The sequence below is a fragment of the Octodon degus genome, unplaced genomic scaffold (assembly GCF_000260255.1).
Source record: "Octodon degus isolate 3935 unplaced genomic scaffold, OctDeg1.0 scaffold00197, whole genome shotgun sequence".
Lineage (NCBI taxonomy): Eukaryota > Metazoa > Chordata > Mammalia > Rodentia > Octodontidae > Octodon > Octodon degus.
The window spans coordinates 1,931,568-1,941,730 of record NW_004524773.1 but is presented as its reverse complement, the minus strand read 5'-3'; the positions used below and the strand labels follow the sequence as shown (position 1 = coordinate 1,941,730).

The 10,163-nt window shown below is 55.9% G+C and overlaps 1 protein-coding gene across 4 annotated transcripts in view; it reads left to right on the top strand.

Annotated features, from left to right (window-relative positions):
- The first annotated feature begins 1,109 nt into the window (after positions 1 to 1,109).
- The window catches only part of Mark4 (microtubule affinity regulating kinase 4), a 30,372-nt gene continuing 21,318 nt past the window's right edge, over positions 1,110 to 10,163 (top strand). For 2 of the 4 annotated variants that reach the window (XM_023704625.1, XM_023704626.1), the window contains exons 1-5: positions 1,128 to 1,448; positions 2,335 to 2,430; positions 5,932 to 6,132; positions 9,209 to 9,262; positions 9,389 to 9,437. In XM_023704625.1, coding sequence (XP_023560393.1) covers positions 1,398 to 1,448; positions 2,335 to 2,430; positions 5,932 to 6,132; positions 9,209 to 9,262; positions 9,389 to 9,437 — 451 coding nt within the window. In that variant the 5' untranslated portion in view covers positions 1,128 to 1,397. Of the gene's footprint in view, positions 1,449 to 2,334; positions 2,431 to 5,931; positions 6,133 to 9,208; positions 9,263 to 9,388; positions 9,438 to 10,163 lie in introns of all 4 variants that reach the window. The other 2 variants (XM_004644310.2, XM_004644311.3) reach the window with 1 other exon arrangement.

The following is a 10,163-nucleotide window of genomic DNA, read 5'->3' as shown; positions in this document are numbered from 1 at the left end:
AGCCCAGCACAGGAGCCGCATCCAGGAACCCACACATCTGATGGCCTCAACACGTTGTAGGCTGGTAAACATTGATTTGTAAACTTTGGCAAGTTCCACGATGTAAACATCCTCACTAGGGCCTGTGAGTCCCTGAAAGCGTTTTGGAAAAGAGATACACACTAGCCCGTCCCTCTGTAGCAATTTTAGGATACAAAAGATGCGAATAACCCGAAGATCACAGATAATAAGAAAACGAAGCAAAAACGATTAGGATGCAATAGTGTACAGTACCTTTGTTTTTAATATAATTTAATTGCATGTTTGCATAATTTAATTTTTAGTAATGGCCATAGTTAACAACCAGCTCCCAAATCCCTGAGATTTTCACAGTCAGCTTTCCGGAGTTAGCCCGACACCCTGCTGTTACCAACACCTGGATTTCAGGAAGGGGCACCGAGGCTCAGCTTGAGGACCAGTAAACCCTTGAACTGACCGGGCAGGGCATGGCCCTCACTCCGGGCGGCGTGATCGGGGAAGGGGGCTCTCCGGGCTCCGCTTTCCTCTGCACGTTCTGGGCTCGAACACAGTCTTGTCCCCGCGGCGCTGCGTGCGTGGCCTGGGCTGGACCCTGCCTCTGATCTCCCCGTCTCTGGATCTCTTTGTCTCTGTCTGTGTGCCTGTCCGGACTCTGGGTCTCTGCCCCATTCTTTGTCTCTGTCCGTGTCTCTTCTCTCCTACTCTTGTCCCCATGGTCTCCTCCTTCTGTCCTCTTTTTGTGTCTCTGTCCTTGCCCCTCCGTCCACCTCTTTGTGTCTCTGCCTGCCCCCGTGTCCGGCCCTGCCTCTTTGTCTCAGTCTCTTCATCTCTGCATCTCCTGCTATCTTTCTTGGTTTCTGGCTGGCGCTCGGCCTCGGCGTTTGCTAGTTTCTCTCCCCTCCTCCCCGCCCCGGCTCTGCCGTCCTGTGGGAACACGCTTGCCGCGGGCGCGCCCGGACCTGCCTCCGCCCCCAGAGCCCCCGACCCGCCCGGGCCTGTGCCTTTAAGGGCTGGTGGCTAGGGGCGTGGTCCCGGCGGCCCCGCCCCGCCCCGCCCCCTGACGTCCCTTCCTTCGACCCCTGCGCCGCCTCCTTCTGCCGCCGCCCCGGCCGGCTCCGCGCCCCCTCCGCGCCCCCTCCGCCGCTGCCGCCGGCTGCCCCCATGGCGCCCCCGGGCCTCCCTTCGCGGGGCCACTAGGACCCTCCGCGTCCCGTCCCGTTCCCTGGCCCTGGCCCCTTCCGCGGCGCGGACTCGGCGTCCGAGGCGCCCAGCTTTTGAGCTCGCGTCCCCGGGCCGGCGGGGGGGGGAGGGGAAGAGAGGGGACCCCGGGATCCCCGCCCCCCCCACTCGCCTGGCCCTGTCCCCGGGACTTGGAGAAGATGTCTTCGCGGACGGCGCTCGCCCCGGGCAACGATCGCAACTCGGACACGGTGAGGGGGCCCGGCCCCGTGGGAGCCCGGCTGGGTCGGCGCCGAACCCCGCACCCCGCGAGTCCCGACCACAGCTCCCCAACCCAGCTCCCCAGCCTTTGACCCTTTCTGCACTTCTGGGCCTTCCTCCCCCGCCCGAGCCGACCCCTAGCGGCGCCCCTCTCCCGGGACCCCTCGGGTCCCTCTACGGACCGCTTCCGCCCCGTCCTCCAGGAAGCCCCCTCCCCGCCGCCTGGCCGCTCCCTTCCCGGCTTGCGCGGTGCCCCCTCCTCTACGCGTTCGCAACCCCTAGCTCGCCCCTTCCGGGATCGCTGGGCCCCTGACCCCCCAGGCCCGGCTCTGGCCCCCTCCCAGCCAGGCCCTCCAGCCAGCCTTGCCTGCAGCCGGTCCGTGCTTCGTTGGCTCCGCATGGGTGCCGGTTTCCCGGAGTGCCCTCCTTCGTGCCCCAGCCCTCTGCTCCTCCAAGATCCGCCCGCTGGCTCTGCTGTGGGCTACCTCTCAGGAAGCTGGTGCCACCTTTCCTGGGCCCAGGGCCCTGCCCGGTTCTTCAAGGTCTCTCCACTCCCAGGCCTGGTCCTTATCTGCCAAGCAGTCCTGTCCTTGGATTTCTGCCACCCCAGGGCCCCCCAGATGCCACCCAGGCCCTCTCTGGTCTCTTCCTCTCCCAGGAAGCCTTGGCCTCCAACCAAGCTCCAGGCCCCCAGCCCAGGCTCGGATTTCTAGGTCCGGGACCAGTCTGACTGCAGGCCTCATGCTCCCCGTATCGCGCCTCAGCTGCAGGCAAGCCCCCCTCCAGCCCCTTGACCCTTCTTTAGGCTCCTCCCTCACCGGCTGCAGCCTCTCTTTCCCCTAGACGTCCAAGCTGCCATCCCTTCTCCTGTTGCAGGGCTTCCCCTTCCCCGGCTGGGGTCTGGCCTCCCGAGGAAGCCCCATCCTCAGCTCCGGAGGCCTGGGTCCCCTTCTGCCGCCTGAAGACTCCCAGGTCTGAAGCCCCTGGTCCCGCCCTGGCTCTAAGTGCTCTCTGCTCAGGGGGTCACTCAGCTGAAGCCTGCTTCCCAAGTTTCTAGGCCCCTAACCTCCCTCCAGGCTCAGCTACTGCCCTCTGTACTGTCCCTTGCCCAGGAAGCCCCTTCCCCCATATTGCCAGGCCCACAGCCCCCTATGCTGCTCCCAGCTCCTAAAAGCCCCCTTCTGTGCCCCGTGGGAGTTCTTGCAGGCTCAGGCACTGGCCCAGGGATCCTGGCCTCTGCTGTCCACTGCCCTATGGCTTTGTCCCTTCCTTCTGTTCCCAGGCCCCCTGCTCTCTGCTGCCGCCTACAGCGGTTCCAGCAAGACCCCTTCTCATATCCCACATTTGTGATCAATCCCTGTGCCCCTGACGACCAGCCCACCTGTCATACCCAGCTCCTCTTCACCTCAGGTCTGCCCTTCCTCTTAGGTCTTCTGCCATGTCCCTGCCATCCCCACTGGTCACCTCCACCTAGATCTCCATCAGAAACTTTTAGCCTCCCTTCATCTCCCTCAGAGACCCCCCACCATTGTTGCCGTTGGCCAGAAGTTCAATTCTGAGTCTTGGGCAGAGCACCTCCCTTGCCCAGTCACTAGGGGGAGGTTCCATGAGGGACTCTGGCCATGGTCCTGGGTTCAAGTTCTGGCTCTGCATGCTACTTTGAATTATGTCCACACCAACTGGTTCTCCCTCCCTGAGCCTCAGTTTTTCTGCCCTGAAAATAAGGGTGACCACTTGAGTCTCTCGGAGGGTTACCCAAGACTGTGGGTGAGGCCTGTGACAGAGGAAGCGCTGCGCCGAGGTTGGCAGCTGTGGGACTGAGTCAGAAGGCCCTGTGTTCGCAGCCCAGGACTGTCATTAGTTGGGTGAGCTCGCTGAGCCTGCTGGAGTCTTGGTTTCCTCGGCTCTCAACGGAGTTGGCGATAGCACCTTCCTGCCAGGGACCTTTTCTGGAGATTACATGTTATTATTATTATTACTTTAATTGTTTAGATAAACTTAGGTTCCAGGCGAGTTTCTGTCCCTTCCCAGCTGTGTGACCAAGGGCCCGTGACCTCACTTCTCTGAGCCTCTGTTTCTGCATCTGTGAAATGGGGTTGACCCGAGGACTTTCTGTTCTTTTGTTGTTGTTGTTGTTACAGTTTGGCCAGGGGCAGGGGGCGGGAATTTCAGCATGGATACTTTTCTCCGGTCCTCCAGCTCTGCTTCTCTATCCATCCTGGCTGAGTGTCGCCTGTCTTCCTCTGGAGTCAGAACTTAGAGTCCCTTCCCCTGCTACCTGGTTACTATGATGGTGGCCACCTAAGGTTATGCTCCTGGACTCTAGGTCCTAGGGTACTCCACCAGGGGACTGCCATCCTCCCCTTTGCTCCCTAGCAACAGGCTTGGCATTGGGGGTGCCAGCCAGGCAGGAGGGATCCAGGCCAGCTGGTGGTGCTGGCCAATTTTAGCTCATGCCCCCAACCCTGGGGGCTTTGTCACCCACTGCCTCAGATGGCCCTTGCAAAGGTCTGGGTCGTACTCCCTGCAGGGGGTTCCATGCCACCTCCACCAGGCCCCAGGTGCCACCCATCAGAGATTCTTCTGTGTGCCTTTATCTCTGTGGGGATCGGAGGCCTAATCAGCCAGGGTCTGCCCACCGTCCCCTAGGAGGAGGCCCCAGGGTGCCAGCAGCTAGGGATTCAGAGTGAGCTCTGTCAGGAGCCAGTGGACAAGGTTGGAATCCCAGGCCACTCCCACTCCATCCACCCTGTGACCTTGACCCTGTCCCAGCCCTTGAGGGAGCCTTTGGGGTCCCTGTCCGAGGAAGACACCTCAAAACTGGACCCACAGTGGAGCTTGGGGTGGCAGGCACATGCCTAATGCCAGTAAGTAGCAGCAGTACAGTTTGTTACTGGCACTAAGGATAAATATCTCAGGGATGTCGTCATCTTGCTCCTGTGAATGAACTGTGTGACCTTGACCCGGCAGCTTCCCTTCCCAAGCCTCAGTTTCCCATCTGAAATATGGAGATGCAGGCATCTCCCTTGCTGGGCACCCGTAGGACGTAACTGTAAGCGAGGTGCTCATTGACAGAGGGATTGGTCTCGGGTGTCGCCTGCTGCTTTGTGGAACCAGTGCGCAAACCTGGGGTGGTGCTTTGGGCCACTGTGAGGCTCAGAGTCACCGCAGAGCCCTGTTGAGGCCTCAGCACCTCCGGCTGTGAAGTGGGCATGTGCCTGCAGCATGTGGCATTGCACTTTGAATGTGGGTCGCCGTCACTGCAAGCTGCCTGGCATCAGTTCCCTACAAGGGGCAGGCTCGGCACCTGGGCTCCTTGGCCTCCTCTGTTCCTTGTCCTTTGTGTCCCTCATCCCAGCCCCCAGGAGTGCATGGGGGTGGCCCAGCCCTGAGCAGAGCCACATTGGCTGGGATGTTGGCACCCCGGGCTCCAGCCCTGAAAGGGAGGCACAGTCCCTGGGGCTCACAATCGGGACAGGGCAGATGACCTGCGGGGGAGAGAGGCCCGGGAGGGATAGAACGGCAGGATCAGGAGACGGGGGCAGGCTAGTGGGAGAAGGCAGGGTGCGGAGGGCTGCCAGGACACGGCTGTGTTTCCCACGTGTCCTACCATGGAAGGGTTGGCTCCAGGGTTGGAGCAGGATGTGGGGTCATCATAATTGGAAGGTAGTAGTTTCCCCTTACCTGTGGGAAACACTTTCTAAAGAGCCCTACGAGATGCTTGAAAGCAAACCCTATAGATGTTCTTTTTTCTTATGCCTTTTTACCATGATCAAACTGAAAATCAAAGTAGGCATGGTGGCGGTGCTAGCATTTTGGGAGGCTGAAGCAGGAGGGCTGCAAGTTTGAGTGTAGCCTGAGCAACTTGGTGACTCAGTGAGATGCTGTTTCAAAGTAAGGGGATGTAGCTCAATGCCAAGGCCCTGGGTTCAGTTCCCTATACCACAAAAAGAAAAATACGTGTGTGTGTGTGTGTGTGTGTGTGTGTGTGTGTGTGTGTGTGTGTATTAGGTACAGTAAGAAATTAACAGTAACTAATATATTTTAGGACCACGGTTGATTAGAGGTAACAGCAATGAGATAGGAGGATCACCTGTAAAATCCTAGGGGTGATCAGCTGTCTAGGTTTGGAATAGATTGGGGCACGGTGTGAGGACAGTGAGGATGAAATAGAATGTCAGGGTCCCTGACAGTTGAAGGAAGCGTTGGATCCGGATTGAGGTCACCATAGATCAGGGCAGTGCCAGTCATGAGAGGCCCCAGATGCTGCGGTTCTAGGCCCACAGGCTTTATTCCTGGAGCCTCTCTCTTTGGAGAGATGGAGGAGCCAAGAGGCTGGGTCACAGAACTCTGTGGCCAGAGTTTGACAAGAATCCACAAAGGGGCCGGTGGCCAGGGTCCCCAGGGAACTGCCCCGGCTCCCAGGTGCCACTAGAAGGGGACAGGACAGCTCATGCCCATCTCCTCCGCCAGCATGGCACCTTGGGCAGTGGCCGATCATCAGACAAAGGGCCATCCTGGTCCAGCCGCTCCCTGGGTGCCCGCTGCCGGAACTCCATCGCCTCCTGCCCCGAGGAGCAGCCCCACGTGGGCAACTACCGCCTGCTGAGGACCATTGGGAAGGGCAACTTCGCCAAAGTCAAGCTGGCCCGGCACATCCTCACCGGTCGGGAGGTGAGCGTGGGGCGCCGGGCTGGGGAGGGGGGGGTCCCAGAGGCCAGGGTTGGCCCTTGCTGGTTTTGTGACCTCAGGTGAGTCCACGTCTCGCAGGTTTTTCCCAAACAACTCCAGTGGGAAAAGGACCAGTTTGAGGTCTCCCTGAAATAAGTGGGAAACTTCAGATCACAACAGAGATTGGGGTTGTGTTTCTGAGAGGCCCCCGGGCTTTGAGCACACCTGGGCCACCTCCCAGTGCATCAGAACCGGGGACTGAACTCAGGCCCTTGAGCTTGCCAGGGAAGCGCCTAATCCACTGCGCCATCTTCGCCGCCCCTCCCCCAGGGATCTTGCGATCTGGGCTAGATGACAATGTTAGCACAGGAGAGGCCCTGCACAGACCCTGTGACCCACATAGGAGACCTCACGTTCATACTTAAAAGGAAAAGATAAGGGACTTCACAGGTTCCTCTGCACCCCTTCAACTGGACAAGGTGACTGCCTCCCATCCACGGCTCTTCCCATGCCCACAGACTGTCCGTGTTAAGCACATAAAAGACAGCAGGTCCTGAGCCTTCATGGGCGAATTCTTCTGAACAGTCAAATTCTGTGCCAGTTCGTTCGTTCATTCGTTCTTTTTTTAAGATAGATTCTTGCTCTGTAGTTCAGACTGCCTTTAAATTCACAGATATCCTCCTGCCTCAGCCTCCCAAGTGCTGGTATTGTAGGCATGTGCAACGACGCCCAGGTGCCAGTTCTTCCAAAAACTACAGAGGTTCACTGCCAACTGATTTTTATTTCCAGCTTAGTCCTAGGGGCAAACCAGGCCGGAGACAAAATTAAGGCCTGGCTTGGCAGCACATACCTATAACCCCAGCATTCAGAAGGCTGAGGCAGGAGGATCACTGCAAGTTCCACTCCAGCCTGGGCTACAAAGTGAGTTCAAGACCAGCCTGAACTGCATAATGAAACCCTGTCTCTCTTCTTAAATTAAAAAATTCAAGCCAGGCACCTTGGCATATGCCTATAATCCCAAGGAGGCAAAGGCAGGAGGCTCACTTCACTGTGAGTTCAAGGCCAGCCTGGGCTACATAGTAAGTTTAAGGTCAGCCTGAATTGCAGAGCAAGACCCTGTCTCAAAAAAACTAAAAAACAAAACAAAAATGATTGGGGAGGTAGCTCGGTGTGAAACCCCTGTATTCCAAGGACGGGACTGGGGAAATAGCTCAGTGGTCTAAGTGCCTGCCTGGCAAGCGCAAGGAGTCAGGTTCAGGCCCCGGTGCTGCATGCCATGTCGGCCCTGGAACCCTGGGCACGCTGTGCCGGCACAGAAACCTGGAGTGGTGGTGCACGCCTATAATCCCAGCACTCAGGACGCCAAGACAAGACGATCACTGTGAGTTCAAAGGCAGCCTGAACTACATAGTGGGTTCAAGGCCATTGTGAGCTACATTATGATACCCTGTCTCAGACAACTAAAAAAAGCCAACAGAATAAAACAATAAGAGGAACAAAATTATGGGCCAGTCTGCCTTATGAACAGAGATACAAAAAAAAAAAAAAAAAAAAAATTTTTTTTAATTTTTGAGGTGGGTCTCGTTGTTGCCCACAGTGGCCTCAAACCAAAAATGTGAAACAAAGTATTAGCAAATTCACTGGCAAATGGGTTAAAGCAAGCCGTGTGATGACAGAGCTGGGTCTGTCCCCAGAATGCAGAGTTCTTTCCATTTGACAATTTATTCATGCGCTTCGCCGTGTTCACAGATTAAGAACGAAACCATATGATCGTTTCAATACTGGCATAAAATGTGTTTGACAAAATTTTAAAAAATCCATCGGTGAGAATCTGAGGAAGGCAGAGGGACCCTCTCCCCCACAGGAAACACGGCGCACGCCATATGCGGACCTTGCTTGGGATTCCAGAGATTTCCAAGAAGCCTGGAACCTAAGGGACTAGGCCCCAGGAAGAGATTTTTAATCCAGTGGATCTGGGGGTTCCTGGAGATGGTCCCAGAACCCCAGGGTTAGATTAAGACTTTGTTTTTTTTTCTTTGCAGTCCAGGGTTCTCTCCAACTGAACTGTATCCTCAGCCCTTTCTATTTTTCATTTGAGACAGAGTCTCGATAATCGCACAGGCTGGGCTTCAGCATGCAGTCCTCCTGCCTCAGCCCTCGTGATTGCTAGTGTTCTGGCATGCTCTACTGCACCCAGCTAGATTAAGACTTTTTAAAGCCTCTTGCTACTAGAAAATTTACAAAGTGCCCAGTGCCTCAGTTTCCCCAATGGTGAATGGGTATAATTATTACCCCTTATTTATTTATATTTGTCTTTTTGAGACAGAGTCTCTCTATGCAGTTCAGACTGGTCTTGAGCTAATTTTGTAGCCAGCCCAGTCTGACCTTGAACTTGAAATGATCTTCCTGCCACCCCCTACCCGTCCCCCCAATACTGGGATTACAAGTGTGCACCACCAAGCCAGGCCCTTACCCTTATTTTATAGTTAAGAGCTGTCCCTTGTAAGCCATGCAGACCAGGGCCTGGTGTTTAGTGAATGTTTAGCAAATGTTTGCTAGTTATTACTTGCTGCTTTCAGTTTGTATGTTCAAAATAAAGATGCAGTGGATAAATGATTTTTTTCTTCAAAAGTGGACACCTCCCCCTGCCCCCCGTTTGGTCACCCCTGGCAGATGTAGTAGTGCGCACCTGTAATCCCAGTTCCTTGGGAGGCTGAGGCAGGAGGATTGCAAATTTGAGGCCAACCTGGGCAATTTAGCAACTTAAGGAGACCATGTCTCTGCAGAGGGGTGGACTTGTAGCTCAGTAGTAGAACACTTGCACAAGAGTCCCAGTGCAGCCCCTAGCAGCCGCCCCCTGAAGATCTCAGGCTCCTCACACACTCCAGCCTCAGGAGTGGAGGAACGTTTACAAAAGCTCTGGGGCCCCACTGAGGACTCTTCCAGGAGGGGACAAAAGGAGGACATCCTGGGGCCGTCTACCTGAGTCAGGGACTGCCTGCCCGCCCGGTGAAGAGCCTCTGGAATCTTGATCTTTCTCCCCCTCCCTCCCTCCTTTATTTTCCTCCTTCATGTCTAGGTCGCCATCAAGATCATCGATAAAACCCAGCTGAACCCCAGCAGCCTACAGAAGGTGAGGCCCAAGGAGGAGATCAGGGTGGGAACTGACCGGCCCAGTCCCTCTGCCTTGGCCCGTTGGGTAGGGCAGGGATCCCCAAGCCACTCACCCTCATTCTGTCTTCCTTTCCGGCCTGCACAGCTCTTCAGGGAAGTTCGCATCATGAAGGGCCTAAATCACCCCAACATTGGTGAGGAGGGGTGCGTGGCCCAGGCGGGTCGCTGGCTGCAGTGCAGGGGAGGGGAGCGTCGGGGTGGGGGTGTTACGTGAGAGGGACCTGATTTCTTCTGAGTGTTATCACAGCTGTGTAGCTTTTAGCAAGTCGCTTAGCCTCTCTGGTCCTCCACTTCCTCTTCTCAGGTTGAGGGTGATACAAGGACCCATCTCGGGGTCAGGGTGATTGGGAGAATCCAGTAAGACTGCACAGCCAAAAGCCTTCCCTCACGGCTCAGCTGTGGAGTCTGGCTTGGTTGTTTTGGAATATTGTCATCATTGTTAAGTCAGGTGGGAGGTAGGGGCCCTCTGGAGAGAGGTGAAGGTTTGCCAGGCATGGAGGTGGAGCAGTGTTTCTTCCACTCTGTGCAAACTTTATGGTACAGTCATTATATGCCAGGTGCTGGGGACATAGCAGAAAGAAAAAAACAAAACAGGTATAACCTAGCATGGTGGCGTGCATCTGTAATCTCAGCACTCAGGAGGCTGAGGCAGGAGGATTGCTGCATAATGAGTTCAAGAGCAGCTTGCACCACATAGTGAGATACAGTTAAAAAAAAGAAAACAGGTACAGATTCCTGGCCTCACTGAGCTGACATCCTTCTGAGGAAAAAAAAAAAGGAAAAGTGGTAAAGTATGCAGAGCAGTTTGGCACATCTTTGGTCAGCAGGCAGCCATGGAAGTCTTGAACAGGGGTGTTATG